Source organism: Molossus molossus, unplaced genomic scaffold (assembly GCF_014108415.1).
Source record: "Molossus molossus isolate mMolMol1 unplaced genomic scaffold, mMolMol1.p scaffold_m16_p_9, whole genome shotgun sequence".
Taxonomy (NCBI): Eukaryota; Metazoa; Chordata; class Mammalia; order Chiroptera; family Molossidae; genus Molossus; species Molossus molossus.
Genome location: NW_023425403.1, coordinates 4,098,834 through 4,116,185, shown reverse-complemented (window position 1 = coordinate 4,116,185; position 17,352 = coordinate 4,098,834). Strand labels below are relative to the sequence as shown.

The 17,352-nt window shown below is 44.2% G+C and overlaps 1 protein-coding gene across 2 annotated transcripts in view; it reads left to right on the top strand.

Moving 5' to 3' along the window:
• The window catches only part of GPM6A (glycoprotein M6A), a 235,950-nt gene that overhangs the window by 202,819 nt on the left and 15,779 nt on the right, over positions 1–17,352 (top strand). For both annotated transcript variants that reach the window (XM_036250180.1, XM_036250181.1), the window contains exon 3: positions 9,810–9,966. In XM_036250180.1, the coding sequence (XP_036106073.1) occupies positions 9,810–9,966 (157 nt within the window). The remainder of the gene's footprint in view (positions 1–9,809; positions 9,967–17,352) is intronic.

The following is a 17,352-nucleotide window of genomic DNA, read 5'->3' as shown; positions in this document are numbered from 1 at the left end:
TTATCAGACAGGGATGATGTTGGGGTTTGGTCACCTTATAATGAGGGTTGAGGAACAAATGGTACCATTGATTTCCAGAATTACTATTTTTCGTCTTCAAAATTTTATGACTGTGACTTGAGGACAATGCATCAACAACTAAATTTACTAGATAACGAATTCTTTGATATGTAATGAACACATAAAAATTAGTTCCCACTTGACAATGCAAAAAAAGCAGGCAGTGAGCGCTGTAAAATGGATATATTGGTTTTGCTCTCAACTAACGGAACGCGTATATAAGTCTTCATCTGCTATGGCTCCTGCGTGCTCCCCGGGAGTTAATGTACGAGAAGCTGCTCTCGGCTGCTGAGAGGATGGGAGAAGGACAGGAAACAGGCATGCGTGGCAGGATGAGGCCAGGTTGCAGAGGCTGGTGGCAACCAGTGCGCGCCATCTGTTCTGACCCAGGGGGTTGACAAGCAAACCAGATGGCTCAGCTCTTCTACTTAGAAGAAGTCTGAAGATCCGGCAAATGAGTACTCATGTGAGGTTCCTCATTAGTGGTGGAGAGTTAGAAATAATTTCAGTCATAGCCAGAACTTCAGTTAGAAAACCGGACCGAATCCCAGCTTTCTGCTAAAACACAGTGAGCCTCTCCTTAGGCAATATTCTAGCCAGACTAGTAGTCCTCAGATGAGTGTTTTTTTTAAAAAAAAAACCGCAGTGATATAAAACAACCACCACCAAACCAGTACGTACACTGTGAGGAACTGAGACAGACAAAATAGCGTGTGGACGAGAGCGCGGATTCAGGGGCCACACTCTCGGCGTTTGTTTCCTGAGGTCGCTGCTCTTTCCACTTGTCTTACCCTGGACAAGTGTCTTGGCCTGTCTGCCTCAGTCCCTCATCAGTAACAGGGATTCACTGATGCTGCCTAAGTCGAAGGTTGTTACAAGCCTGAAATGAGTTGGCATATTTTAAAAAATTGAAATGTGGCTTACACATGATAAGCACTAACTCTTGATGAACATGATGGTGATAATGGTGGTGATGCTGGTTATCATAATGGTGATGACATTGGTTATCATGGTGATGACATTGGTTATCATGATGATGATGACATTATTTATCATGATGATGATGACATTATTTATCATGATGATGATGACATTATTTATCATGATGATGATGACATTAGTTATCATGATGATGATGACATTGGTTATCATGATGATGATGACATTATTTATCATGATGATGATGACATTAGTTATCATGATGATGATGACATTAGTTATCATGATGATGATGACATTAGTTATCATGATGATGATGACATTAGTTATCATGATGATGATGACATTAGTTATCATGATGATGATGACATTATTTATCATGATGGTGATGACATTAGTTATCGTGATGGTGATGACATTGGTTATCATCATGGTGATGACATTATTTATCATGATGATGATGACATTATTTATCATGATGATGATGACATTGGTTATCATCATGGTGATGACACTGGTTATCGTGGTGAAGCTGTATCACCACTTGAATGACCACTATCATGCTTCCTAAAGTCTGTTTGTCTCTGGACCACAGAGAAGCCACCCTCTCTACATCACGCTCTTACTGATTTACTATTTAGAGTAGATATTTCAGCCAAGGTAAATACCTGAGTAGGTTTCAGGTTGAATTAGAATTCAAAGATCCAGTTTCTGTTTTCTTTCAAAACACCCAGGAATACAGCAGCTTTAGAAAAAATTATTTACAAATAAGAATATGATGATTTTGTTTAAATAATATTCATAAGGTTATCAGGTAGAGGGAAACTTGCTTTGTTCTTTGTAGTTCAGGGAGAGAGATTTGGGGCAATAAGTTCCCATTTATAGAGAAATCATGGTTTGGCTCAGTGTGAAGAACCTTCCGAGGGTAGAGTTTCCTAACAGTACTGCCTCAGTGAGGGGATCGGACAAGGCTGGTAATGAAGCTCCAGGTCTGAATGCTTACAGTCTAACTCACTTGCTAAACTGCGTGGTCTTCTGTATTCAAGAGCAACTGCCTTCGCATTAGTCCCCATTCTGCTAATTGGATTATTGTGGGTGTAAGTGTGGGGAGATATTGAAAACCCTTTGAATGTATTATAGTCCCGTATTGTTCTTGCTTTCAAATACGCATATGGTTTTGGGGCTAAATTTTTTATCTGGCTTCTCTTCTAACGGAGCCATTCATTGAGCAGAGCTTATTGGGTTATGCTGTGTGTCACTTACTGTAATCTTTAGGTACACAAGGTAAACTAAGACAAATCCCTCTTCTTTCAAGTACTAACTGAGGAAAGATATGTTAGCAAGAGTGTCATCCACATGAGACTAAGCAGATACAAATCAGAGAGTGGTAGTTAGTACATCTGGGATTTACCAGGTTAATGAAACAGGGGAATGGAGCAGGTACAATAATTAATACTATATGGTATTGGCACAAACACATATCCAAGTACTTATACACATTTAAAATGATATCCCTACTTACATTTTCACCAAAAAACTTTCAGACAGATTGAAAGTTAAAATTCAAGAGTAAACTTAATTTGGAAAAGCTAGAAGAAAATATAGATTAATTCCAGTTACAATGGGACAAAAACTATATAAGCAACAAAATAAATCACAAAGGGTGGAGGGAAGGAGCAGGGTGGAGGGGATCAATGGGGTGAAAAAGGAGGACATTTCTAATACTCTCAACAATAAAGATAGTGTTTAAAAAAAGAAATCACAAAGGAATAGCATTATAGATTTGGCATAATACAAGTTAAATTTTATTCATTAAAGTATTATAAAAATACTAAAACGTATGCCAACCTGAGAAACATATTTTCCACTTACATGACAAGACTTCTTAATTTTAATAAATGCAGAATTAATTCAACAACAAAAAGATACGTATTCTAACAGGAAAACTGGCAAGATATAAAAATATATCTCATTAAAGAATACAGAATAATTAATACCTTGTCAATATATCTTCATCCACAATACTAAACTAAGAAAATTTATTAAAATAATACCACTGTTTTTTATATCAATTTATCAGAAAAATTAAACGATAATACCTGGTATAGGGAAAAAAGGAGAGAATAGGCCCTCTTACTCATTAACAATGCATCTTCATTTTGGTATAAACCCTCTGGACCCCGTTTTCACAAAATATGCCTTAAAGTTTTCCAGGAGTTCCTCTCGGGGAACAACCTACTGTGTGCCCAAAGATTCACCACGCTGTTTCTAATAGCAATGCATTGGCTTCCTATAGCTGCTGGAACACATTAGTGGGTAAAAAGCACAAATTCCTTATTTTTCTACAGTTCTGGAGGTCAGAAGCCTGGTGGGTCCCGCTGGGCTTACTGGAATGGCTGAAATCAAGGCGGGCAGGACTGCACTCCACCTGGAGGCTCTAGGGGGAATCCGTGTTCCCGCTTCCAGGGGCCACCGGCATCCCTTCGCTCCTGGCCCCCCTCCATCCTCAAAGCCAGCAGTGGAGCATCTTCAGATCTCTCTCTGAATCTGCCCCGACTCTCCTGCATCCGCCGTACTTTGGGTGCTGGGTGGCTGCTGGGAACAAGATGGGGCGATTTATCTCTGTAAAACCAGAACTGGAAGTGTCTCAGACAGCCACCAGAGGGCGCAAGATTCTGAGCGTCTGAAAAAGAAACCGCCAAGCCTGTCTCATTGAGAAATTGTACTCTCAGGCCCTTCAAAATCACTCCCCACCACACACACACAAGGTTTCATGGTCCCAGGATGTGTAGCCAGGCTTATTGGTGAGGGTCTTCTTCTGCGCAAAGCTAATTCTTTAAAGACTGAGAGAGGTAGCTGTTTCTTCAAATGCACGGCCCCACAATGCTAAATTACAAGAGACCCAGAGAAAAGGGGAAACATGGCCCCCAAAAGGAACGAGATTGATCTCCAGGAACCAACCTTAAAGAAATGGAGTTATATAAATTATGTGATATAGAATTCAAAACACCTATCATAATAAAGATGCCTTATGACCTCAACAAAACAATGCATGAACAAAATGAGAATATTAACAAAGAGAAAGAAAATAAGAAAGAACCAAACTGAAATGTGGGGGTTAAATAAATAGACTAGAAAAGTCCCTAAGGGGTTCAAAGCAGACTGACAGAGTGGAATAATAAATTAACAAATTCGCCCGGCCGGTGTTGCTCAGTGGTTGAGCGTCAACCCTGCACCAAGAGGTCACTGGTTCAATTCCCGGTCAGCGCACATGTCCATATTGTAGGCCTGATCCCCAGTGGGGGGCATGCAGGAGGCTGCCAATCAGTGTTCTCTCTCATTGATGTTTCTATCTCTCTCTTCCTCTCCCTTCCCCTCTCTCTAAAACTCAATAAAGAAAAAAATTAATAAAAAAAAAAAAAAAAAGCAAACTCAGCGACAAGTCATTTGAAATTATCCAGTCAGATGAACAAAAGCAATGAAAAAGAGTAAAGAAATCCAAAGGGACTCACAGGACACCAGCAAGTTGACCATGTATCCATTGTGGAAGTCCAGAAGAAGAGAGAAAGGGGCAGAAAGCTCATTTAAAGAAATAATGACAGAAAACTCCCCAAATCTATATAAGGAAACAGGCATTGATTTTCAAGAACCTCAGTGGACTCAAATTAGGATAAATTTTTAAAAATGCACATCAAGACATATAATTAAACTGTCAAATGTGAAAAACAGGATTTTGAAAGAAACGAGAGAAAAGCAACTCTTCACCTGGAAGGGGAACTCTCTAATGTTATCAATGGATTTCTTCCAAAAACCTTGCAAGCCAGAGGGAGTAAGATGATATATTTAAATTGCTGAGAGAAATAAACTGCCAACCGAATACTGTATCTGCAAAAATTACCCTTCACATGTAGACCAATAATTCCCCAGATTAAAAAGTAGCCGAGGAAGTTTATCACCACTAGGAATGCCATACAAGAAATGCTAAAGGGAATGCTTCAAGTTGGAATGAAAGCACCTTAGAAATGAACACAAAAGCCTATGAAAGTTTAAACTCACTAGTAAAGGTAAATATATAAACAAATACTGTCATACTGTAATGGTGCATAAATCACTTTTAATTCTGGCATAGAAGTTAAAAGACAAAAGCATAAAAATACTGTAACTATAAATATATGTAAATGGATACATCATATAAAAAGATGCAATTTGTAACACTGATAACATAAAGGGTGTGATTGAGAGAAGTAAAAGATTAGAGTATTTGTATATGATTGAAGTTATCAGCTCAAATTGATCGTTAAATATAAGATGTTCTATGCAAGCCCCGTGGTAACCACAAAGCAAATACCTATAGAAGATAAATAAATTGAGAAAGGAAATAAAGCATGTCACTACAAAAAAATCAATGAAATAGAAAAGAACAAAAAGAGAGACAAAAAGCTACAAGACAAATAGAAAACAATGAATTAAATAGCAATAGCAAGTCCTTTTCTATCAGTGATAACATTAAAGGTAAGTGGATTAAATTCCCCAATTAAAAGATATAAAGTGACTAAAAGGATATAAAAACTAGATTCACCACATGTGGTCTATAAGAGAATGTCTATAGAGTTAAAGGCACACATAGTTAAAGAATGAACAAAAGATTCTATGCAAATGATAACCAAAAAAGAGCATGGGTGGCCATACTTACATTAAACAAAATAGACGTTAAGTCAAAAACTGTCAAAAGCAACAATGAAGAACTTTAGATGATAATAAATAGGTCAATTCAGCAGGAATATAACAATTAGAAACATATATGGACCCAACTTCACTGCACCCAAATATATGAAACAAACCTTTACAGACCCAAAGGGAGAAATAGACAGTATCGCAATACTAGCAGGGGATTTCAGTAGCCACTTTCTATAATGGAAATGACAGATATTCTGATGGAAGATCCAGACAGAAGATTAATTAGGAATCAGAGAACTTGAAGAACACTATATTGCACGTGAGCCTAACAGACATATTAGAACATTCCACCCAATAGCAGCAGAAAACACATTCTTGTCAAATGCACCTGGAACATCAAGATGGATCACATGTTAAGTAACAAAACAAGTCCTAACAAATTTAAGAAGTCTGAATTCACATAAGTACCATCGTGTTTACAATAAAAATCAAAATGAATAAAATGTGGAAGAATAAACTTAGACAGGAAGGCAAAGGATGTGTGTGCAGAAAGCTATAAAACATTGCTGGAGTAAATTGGAGAAGCAATGAATCAATGGAATGGCATCCCATGTTCATGGATTGGGAGAAATTATATTGTTAAAATTTATATACGACCCAAAGCAATTTGCTTACTAAATGTCATCCCTATCAAAATCCCAATGGAAATGGGAAGAACAATCCTACAATTTATATGGGACCACATATAGCCAAAATGTATACGGTGCCCAGATAACCAAAATAATCTTGAAAAAGATGAATAATGCTGGAGACCTTACATTTCCTGATTTTATAACACATTACAAAGCTACAGGGATCACAGCAATGTAGTAGTGACATAAAGACAGACAGACTAACAGAACAAAATAGTCCAGAAGTAAACCCTCGCATATACAATGAAATTATTTTCAACAGGTGTCAAACTCCAGCAAGGGGAAAGGAGGGTATCTTTAGCAAAAGATTTTGAGGAAACTGGATATTCACTTGCTGAAGAATGAAACTGGACCTTCATCTCCCACCATTCCTAAAAATCAGCTCAAAGTGGATTGCAGAACCAGACGTAAGACCTGAAACCGTAAAATGCTTAGAAGGGAACAGAAGGGAAGAACTTTCTGATATTGGCGTTGGTGTTGGTTTCTTGGGTATGGCATCAAACAGCAAAATTGAGAACAGACACGTGGAACCACATCAAACTTGGAACTTTCTGTGCAGCAAAGAAAACAACAGAGTGAGAAGGCAACCCACACAATGGGAGAAAATATTTGCAAACCATGTACCAACAAGGGATTAATATCCAAAACATATATGACACTCCTCTCACTCCATAGCAAAAACTAAAAAAACAAACAAACAAACAAACAAAAACAACTGCAGACAAATAACCTGACTTTCAAATGGGCAAAGGACTTAAGTCGACATTTCTGCAAAGAAGATATTAAAGAGGCAAACAGGTGAATGAAAAGCTGCTCAACATCGTTAATCATCAAGAAAATATAAATCCAAACCACAGGGAGATATCACCTCACAGCAGTTAGGATACAAAAGTTAAACACCACCACCCAAAAAAATAACGAGTGTTGGCAACCACGTGGAGAAAATGGAATGTCTGTTCTCCGTTGCTGGGAATGCAAGGTGTTGCAGCTGGTATAGAGACAGCTGGAGGTTCACCAAAACATTCAACATAGAGGTGTCATGTGACCCAGCGATCCCACTTCCAGGGGGAAATCAAATTGTTCTCGCCCAACATATCTTCTAACTGGGTATTATTCGTCTATACAAATGCTATTGATTTTTGCATGTAGATTGTATAGCATACTACATTGCAGAATTCTCTTATTATTTGAATTAGTTTTATCACTGATTCTCTAAAATTTTCCAGGTACACCATATATCATCTGCAAATAGAGGTAGTTTTGTTTTGTTCTCCTTTTCCAATTCTTATATTGCTGGTTCTTTCCCCTAATCTTTCCCCTAATTGAATTGGCAAATACACCCAGAACAGTGTTATGTAGAAACAGAGAGTGTCCTTCATTTCCTTGTTCCTGACTTTAGTGGGATACCTCACTGAGTAAGAGTCTGGGATCAGGGTGGTGACATTTATATATACATAAACATTCGTCTACTCATTTCTCAAGAATTTATTAAGAAATGTAGCAGTGTCACCAACACGAGTTATAGATCGAAATAAAGACAACCAGTAAAAGAGTGTGTGGGGGCGTCTGTGTGGTTGTGTGTGTGTGTGGTTGTGCACGGGTCATATTGTTTGTGTCTGATTGCATGTGTGTGGTCATATTAATATTATATTCCCTGAAATAGTTAACTGTGCTGTGGAGAATTTCTCTATGTTCATATGTAATTTTCCAGAGAGAGAGAGACAAGAATACAGTGAAGTGGGGTAAAATGTTATAAATCAGATAAAGAATGTCTGTATAGTTTTTCTTTATACTATTCATTTTTCTGCAACTTTTTCATAGATTTGAAATGACTTCCAAATAAAATTTAAAATATGTCATCTTAACCCAGAAATTTTATGGAGAGCCCCATTACACCAAGCCCTTCAAAGTGTTTATGATGTCACTCTAGCTGTGCGAGGTGAGCTCCTCAGGTGCTTGCCCCGCTGAGGAGCTTGCGCAGTGCACCTGGCCTGTGCACCTGGCCTGTGCACCTGGCCTGTGCACCTCGCCTGTGCACCTCGCCTGTGCACCTGGCCTGTGCACCTCGCCTGTGCACCTGGCCTGTGCACCTGGCCTGTGCACCTCACCTGTGCACCTCGCCTGTGCACCTGGCCTGTGCACCTCGCCTGTGCACCTCGCCTGTGCACCTGGCCTGTGCACCTCGCCTGTGCACCTGGCCTGTGCACCTGGCCTGCCTGCGCCGGGGCAGGTACATTTCTGCGGTGTCTGGGGGCTTCCGACCGCGGAGAGCAGTCACTGCACAGCGGCCGCGGGACCCTGAGTGTTAGCGAGCTCGTCTCTTCTGGGTCTCTGTACATGCCACAGATTCACGCGTGCCGCTCTTAACAAATATTGTCGGAGCGTGCAGAGCGTGCAGGTGTCCAGCCGCCCGAGCGCGCCTTCTCGTCCCTCCTTCCGCCCGTGTGTACAGTGCACGGGCTCCCTAGTCTTGCTGCCTCCCACCTCCCGCTCCGATGAGGGGCCAGCGCTCTTCAAGCTGGACATGCGACGTGAAGACCCTCCCCTTGCCCGTCATCCAGAGCAGGAACAGAGCCGTGCTGACCCGTGTGCCTCTCCACCAACCACGGCCACACGGCTGTCCTGCCTTTCGAGGCCGCAAAGAGATGGCTCTGTGATGGCTTCTTCCGAAAGGGCGCTGGGACCCCCGTGCGGCATTTAGATACAGGAAAACCCTCTGCCGTTTGTAGACAATGCCTGTGTGTGTCCCCTACGCACATGGGCACTGAGTTGTGGGAAAAGAAGGGACCCCCACCTGTTCTTCCATGGGCTCGTGCTGGCCCTTGGCTCAGGCCCGGTTCCGTGTACTGTCAGTGATTCTGCTGAAAAGGCTGACTTCGCGGAGTTACAATTACCCGTGAAGCTGTCATTGTTAGTAGCGATACGATCGGCAGAAAATATTGGTGATAGTTGACAGCAAGGGTGACGCAAGATACAATTACAACTGGCTTTTGACAAGCACAAAAATAGCAGGTTGTCATTTTCTCCACAAGGAATGCACGATGAACCGCGAAGCTTCCTTCCTCTTTTAATGCAAGTTTTTAGAACTCAGGGATGGACACATACATCTTTAGAGTTGATACTGTGTCCTCATTAGAGAAACCGCGTGCTGATGATCTTACTGATCGAGTGAAGTTAGGCGACCCCCTTTAGAGAGGTGATTCCCCCCTTCCCCGAGACTAGCTGGGTGTCCACAGGCACAGGGCAGGGGAGGGAAGCCCTTGTCAACAGGCACTGGAACAAGGTATGGATGGGGACAGTAGGCGTGTAGAGGGACAGTGCCCCCGTCCCCCGTGAAGGCAGACACGCCGTGGCTCTCATCCCGCCGAGCTGGGCGTTCTGCGCATCCCTGGTGCATGCAGCCGTGCGCAGTTACTGACAGGTCACTGTGTCCTCCCCCAGGATCGACATCTTCAAGTACGTGATCTACGGCATCGCGGCCGCCTTCTTCGTGTATGGCATCCTGTTGATGGTGGAGGGCTTCTTCACCACCGGCGCCATCAAGGACCTGTACGGGGACTTCAAGATCACCACCTGCGGCCGCTGCGTGAGCGCCTGGGTACGTGACTCGCCCGCGTTCGGTGTCCCGTGTTAGGCCAGGGGCGCGCGGGTGGGCCTCTTCTTCGGCCAGGAATTGAAGCGTTTGTTACACACAGTGACATTCCCTCCGACGGTCACGATCTTAATTCTTAGCCATGTTTCCTAAATCAAGAGCATTCCGTGTGAGATTTCAGTTTCGAGTTCGCAAATCCCATGGAACACAACTAGTTTTATTTTTTATAAATGAGAGAGAGAGAGAGAAGCATCCACAGGAGAAAAACATGCCTGGGCTGCCTCCCGCACGTCCCGTACTGGGGACCCATCGTCCAAGCCGTCTGTGCCCGACCGGAAATCCCCTGACCGGAAATCCCGACAACCTCTTGCCTGGGAGGAGGCCCAGTCACCTGAGCCACGCTAGTTTTATTGTAGAGGCATCAAACTGTCCATTGAGTTACGATTCCCCCCCCCCCCAAGTGCTTTGGGGTTTCAATATAATATTTAGAAGTTCCAATAACAGAAAAATCCATCTGCAATTTATAGAAAATACCTGTGTCTCTTCTCCCTAAGTGCATGTTTGTGTATTGTACCTTAAATTGGGGGACTTGTATCATGTCCAATAGTGCTGTAAGACAACCCTTATCGGTGTGATGGCTAATGAGAAACCAATCTGTCATAGTCTAGAGCCCACACAGGCAGACATGTGGTCTGTTAGAACACAGGGTGGCGAAAGTCAAGAGTAATGCAGTTGCAGGTACTTTTGAATTTTTATGCAGAATAATTTTCCTATAATGAAACATCCGAGCTTCCATCCTTGACTAACATGTTTTCTTATTTGTCAGCGTTATATAAGGACACACATTTCATCACAGCAGGTATTTCATATTAATTACATCGATGTCTCTAATAAAGAATGACAATTTATTTCAGTCTTACAGAGAAGTTAATAAATGATTGTTAACCACAAACGTTTTTGCCCCCAGCTTGTAAGAGGTCCTAGTATGCTGCTCAGTGTCAGTGGTGATAAGAACCTGATGTGACAGTTTGCCTCCGTCATGGGTATTTGTGGTTGTCTCTGGAATCATTTCTTATAAGACTCATATTTTGAGGGGACAATGCTTATTATAATACCTAAGTTTTTAGGATCAGTAATATGAAATTACAGATCTGGAGAATGTTAAGGTAAAGGTCTTGGATCCATTTTTTAAAATAAAATATGACTGTTCAGTGAGCCAACGGCCAGTAAGAACTAAGTGATTTCTCTGTTAAGAAGTCAAGTTCTGATTTTAGATTCATTTATTTTCTGCCAACAGAAGATAGTGAATTCAATTAATGATAGGCTTTTTCTTATAATTAGGACAATATCACTTCTTTTTAAGTATTTTTTCTTAAATTTATCAGGGTGACATTGGTTAATAACATATAAGTTTCAGGTGTACAATTCTATAATAGGTCATCTGTGTACTACATTGCATGCTCACCACCCAAAGTCAAGTCTCCTGCCATCACTGTATATTTGAGCCCTGTTTCCCTCCTCATCCTCCCCCACAACTCCCCCCTGGGAGCCAGCAGCCTATGGGACAATGTGGTAGTGACATATGCCTCAGCAAGCCGCATCTCTGGCTCACAGTCCACTCACTCACAGAATGAAGACAGAACATCACCTCTAGTTCTCCACACAGCTCGGACTCCACGCTTCCAAAGCCCCGGTGAGACGGTAGAGAAAGGGGGTGTCTAGCCCGTTTCTAACACTGGGGAGTCACTTAGCCAGGAGGAGGGCAGCAGGTGGTTGTTTCGTTGAGAGTGGCAGCCTCCTTACGAGGACTGCACGCCCAAGTAAAAGTCGCAGAAGACAAAGGAGTCCATGCCCAGTTCATCCTCACCTGCCTGCCACCCAGACGCCTCAAACCACCTCCAGTACGAATTTGTCAAGCAAACACATGAGCCACCTTTTTTTCTGTGATAGTAACAATTGTGTCGCCAGTCCCTCCCAACAGACCGGAAGGGTGGCAGCTGCTTCGTGGACTCCTCCAAAGGCGTCCCGCAGCCTCCACCCCGCACCCCTGCCTCGAACCACCCCCCTTGTGAGCAGAAGCCGGGTTTCTTCTTCAGGCCGGGCCAGCAGCACGGTGGGGAGACCTCCGTGTCCCAGGTGGGGAGGCCTGGCTGTCCCAACGCTGCCGGCGGGAAGGGGGCCCCCTCCCTGCCGCCCCGCAGAGCCCTGCGCCCCTCTCCCCACACGCAGCAGGCCCACCACGCAGGACGTGGTCCCGTGGAATCCGAGGGGAAACAAGGAAGGCTTCATCGGTCACCCTTTCCGCTACGTATCTTCCTTCCTTTCCTATGTCCGTTCTGCTGCTTCTAGAATCTGTACGTGAGGCGTTCCTGACGGTCTGTTTCGTGTTCCCGGAGTCCGCCTGTTCCATCCGTCTGCCTTCGCTTTACAATCTCTTTTGCAACACTCAGCCCCTCGGCCTCGTATCTGCCGGAGGAGCCCTCGGCCCAGGAGCACGGAGCCCTGAGCTGGTCTGCCTCCATGAAACCCGAAGCTGTCTCCGTCTGCGGGAAGGGGAGGCACGTTGGGACTGACGACCTGAAACCCGTGTCAGTGGAGGAAACACAGTGTAGAGACACATTACTGAGAGATGACGGCCCTGATGGAGGTCGTGAGCGAGCTCAGGAGGAAGGGATCTCACAGCCTTGACCCTCGCAGAAGCTGACGGTGTGTGCGCTGTGCAGACACACCTGGCATGGACCCCCGGATCCCTCCCGCTCACGACACTGCAGTGGGGTGCCCTCCCCCTGCGTGCATTGTGTCATCATGACCACACGCTCTGCGGCTGCGTTTCCAGCTCTGAGGTCGCTCGGGCGCCCAGAACCTGGAGTCGGAAGCAGCGGCTGCTCTCGGTCGGCGCTGGGACTTCTCGGGTTATTCTACCTGACGGTGCGCATCTGCTCCGGGGGCCCAGAAAGTTCACAGCTCAACGAACCATGAATTCGTGAGACATCGAGTCTAAATTGATAGGAACTCCGATGAGAACCCAGTGACCGTTCACAAGTCCCCTCCAGCTAAGTGCACTGTAAGCCCAGCGGCCACGCAGCCAAGCAGCCGGGCCCATGTTACCTTCTCCCCAAGGCGGGACACCTGGCCTTTTGCAGTCGATTTCAACCTTTCTGCTCAAGTTCTGATGATGACTCTTGTATCCAGATTGATATCAGAACAGTAACTGCATGTTCTGTTTTGATTTTATGTGCTAAGAAATAGCACATAACTTTCTAGAAGTTCTGTTGAACCGAACGCTAACACACAATAGCACACGTGTGACATGTAGCCCAGCTGAAGGAGTGTAACAAGATGCTCCTGTGCCGGCCGTTAGCGTGTTCCAATGCAATGGCGCTAGAGTAACCGTGTGATAGTGAGATGTGCCGGGGATTGACGATGAATCTGGCATCCAGTCCCTACCATGTTACGGCAGCTTTTTCTACCCAATACCGATGACTTAGCTAATCTAAACCAAACCAGAGAAGTTTTCCTGACATTTTTTTTTCTTTGTGAATTAAAAATTAAAAGGTCAGCATTTTCATGAATGTGAGTGATGTCTAGAACAATGGCTGAAATACGAAAAGCCAGTGAGGCCACATTATATACCTAACGTCCCCGAGACCCATCCCCCACCCCAAACTGGGCCAGAGCTACTAGAAATTAAAATTCAGTGTTAATCAAGGCAACAAAAACAAATGCAACTGAAAGAGGTTATTCCGGTCTGTACCTACCTTTAGAAACACAGAACAATTAATAATTTGCTAAATTCGACAACCTCCTCTCTCTGAGTTTGTTTTTAAAGTAAAATTTATTGTGGACCAGTTGACTCTTCGGTGACTTCATGTGTGAGCTTTGTTTTGGTTCCGTCACAGCCCCGCGAGAGGTCAGCTCACCCCCAGCTCGTGTGTGAGGCCCTGACTCTAGGTGAAGGGGTGTGACCAACTCACGTAGGAGTGACCCAGTCCTCTGACTTCAAGCCCAGTCACTTTTTCTATTTCTTCCAGTTTTTGTTTATTTTAACTGTACTCCCCAAACAGATAAAGTGGAGCTGAATTTTACAATGTGTTTTATCTAAAAATAGACACGAATAAAGGCAAAAAAAAATAGGAAGAATTGTTTTTAATTCTCAGAGATTGTTCTAATAGGAGTAAGAGTCGTTCATTTATGATCCGGAGAACGGGTTGGTGGTTGCAGAGGCAGGGGTGGAGGGAGGGAGAAATGGGTCAAGGGGTCAAAACATACAAACTTCCAAACCTTCCAGTTATAGAATAAATGAGTCCCGGGGTGTCATGTACGGCGAGGTGACCATAGGTGATAATACTGGGTTGCGTCTTTGAAAGTTGCTAAGAGAGCCCTGGCCGGTTTGGCTCAGCGGTTGGAGCGTCGGCCTGCGGTCCAGAGAGACCTGGGTTCGGTTCCTGCTGGGGGCATGTGCCTCGGTTGCGGTTTGTCCCCGGTCCTGGTTGGGTTGTGCGGGTGGCAACCACTCGATGTGTCCCTTTCGCGTCGATGTTTCTCTCTCTCCCACTCTATCTAAACAAAATATATAAAAAAAAAAAAAAAGAAAGAAAGTTGCTAAGAGAGTAGATCTTAAATGTTCTCATCACCCACACACACCAATGTTGTAACTCTGTGTGGTGACACATGTTAACTAGACTTCCTGTGGTGATCACTTTCCAGTATGTACAAATATCGAATCATGATGCTGTACACAGGAAACTAATGTAATGCTATATGTCAGTTATACCTCAATTAAAAATAAGAGTAGCTTTTTATTTATTTAACGCTGAGATGACTATATAGAGATATGTCATATTACCAGCACTGGAAAGCTGGAAACAACCGTAATTATGAGTTATTTTATTACATATAGAAACTTTTTTACCTAGGAATACACTTTATCCATTCTTCAGCCTTAGTCGTTATCAGATTCTCAGATAAACGTAGCATAGGACGACAGAATTCTACTTTTAGCTTGTTTAATGTGGGCACTTTCGGGACTGGGGACCGCCGCTTTCTGAAATACAACGGGCTGGTACCGAAAATTCAGATCTTTCTCGGAACAAAACACGGGCGTCCGTGGTGGGGACAGTCTCCTCGCGGCAGAGACCATGCCCGACACGCAGCTGCGTGAACCTGCTGCCGGTTGAACCCTGAAAGGGAGGCCGATCGGAGCCAGGGCTGGGTCCCACTTCCGAGTGTCTACTGCACCCTGAGTCCCAGCCTAGTGGGTCACATGTCCCACTTTACACCTTGTTCAAAAGAAGCTTTTGCAAAACCTCCTGGGACAGAACCAAGTGAAAAAGGAGGGGACATGGCCAGAAGCATGCTGAGGACCTTCCAAGGGCTTTCGAGTGCTTCTAACTCTGCAAAGAACTGCTCCGAGCGGCCGCACCCTGTTACTGTCCTGGAGACCACAGGAGCCTTGAGGTCCAGCTGCACCTGATGCAAATGTCCATAAAGAGGGCGTTGAACGCCAACGCGTCTCATGAACAAGACCTCGTCCGTCGTGGGTGGTTTCCAGATGTTCTAGAACCTCCCTGCTCGAGCGGAAGCCCCTCTGAATAACTTTTCCACACGCGGGGACTTCTCATCCTCTACATTTTCTCCAGACATGAAATGGAATCGAATTGCCTTCCTCTGTAGGGGCCTGTCCTCCGGGCCCACCGCACACTTGGGTGGTGGTGGTGATCACGGAATGCTAAGCGGAACAAAAGTGGTCAATACTTCATCTGTGCTGCTTCTGCGCCGGGGTCTACGCTGCGTGTTCTTCACGCAGCACCTCGCTCCAGCCTCCCCCGACACGGGAGATCGGATCCACAGCAGTTCCTTCACACAGGCCAACCAGCAGCGTAAAGAGCGCCTGACCCCACCCGGCCCCACAGCCTGTGCCTTTGGCCATATGCTGTCAAGCCCGTGTCTTGCTGAACAAATGTAACATTTCGGTCGTGGACACAGCAAGTAAGTGGCATGTCAGCACTTGATACATCAGTCAGTCCGTCTCTACTGACTCTCACGGGTCAGAATCCAGGGGCAAAGAGTGGAAAATATCATGTGTGACGTCACCAGATGCAGGGAGTCAGAAGGGGAGGGGTGCTGAGACCACAGTGGCTATTGGTGCTTTGCAGCTTTGCGGACCGGGTCGCCTAGCCGGGTGCCGAGGCCGGCAGAGAGGGTGGCAGGCAGCTGCCCAGGGAGCTTCCTCACTGACCACTTCACACCACACCCGGAAGGGAGAAAGAAGAAAGACCACCCAAGAAGTGTCTTCCTTTCTCACTGATGGAGTCGAACACGTGTACCGCCTCGACAGTCACGGATGTTTCAAGACCAGATGTTGCCTTGACCTTCATGTGGAAAACTTTTATTCTTTTGGTGAGGAAAATAAGAAGGCAGTGTTTATCATTCTCTGGCTGAAATCCCACTGTACGCCTGTACGCAGGAGGTCCTCGTTAAGTATTTGTCCAGTAAGTCTAAAAGAGAGAAACTGTAATAATTCCATTAAAAGAATCGATAGCCATAGAAGTATTTACACTGATTTGAATAACTCAATAGCCAAGAAGTTTTACTTGCTAATATTTTTAGACCAGGCCTTGTTTCATCTGGAATGTGAAAGGTGTAAGTCAGTCAGCTGTAGCACAGTTTAAGGACGGTGTTAGGATTTCATAGCACAGGCTAATAGGAAGTCCGCTTTGAGAGGAGACAAAAATGTTATTAGAAGGTATGTACTAATTACACTCCAGGTTTCTGAAGTACAGTGACATTTGGCAATTTATAGGTGACAAGTTTGATCTCAGGTCTCCTTAGCTTTTCCTGGCTCTTTTCAAATTTGTTATATAAATTTCCTACTACCCTTAACCCCAAATCTCTGTCAATTTTAATCACAATAGTTTTTATTTTATTTTTTTTTATCCTCACCTGAGAACATTTTTGCATTTATCTTCAGATAGAATGGGAGGGAGAGGGGGGAAGAGAGAGAGAAAAAAAACATCGACGTGACAGAGACACATCGACTGGTTGCCACCCACACGACCCCAATTGGGGCCGGGGACAAACTGCAACCGAGGTACGTGCCCTTAGTGGGAACTGAACCCGGACGGACTCTCTGGTCCGTGGGCCAACGCTCTAACTGCTGAGCCAAACCGGCCAGGGCCACAATACTACTCTAATAGAGGTGCCTAAGCTGCCATAACACTGTCCCCAAGTTTTCTTGAAAGTGTTATTTTGGTATATACTTGAGTTACTAAGTAAGTGTCACTTGTTTGAGGTTTTACCGAGAGCATGGAGTAAAGTCTAGCTATAACTCATTCCAAAGTAATGCAGAATTGAACAAGATATTTAGTTTAGTGCAGTGTATGTATTTTATGT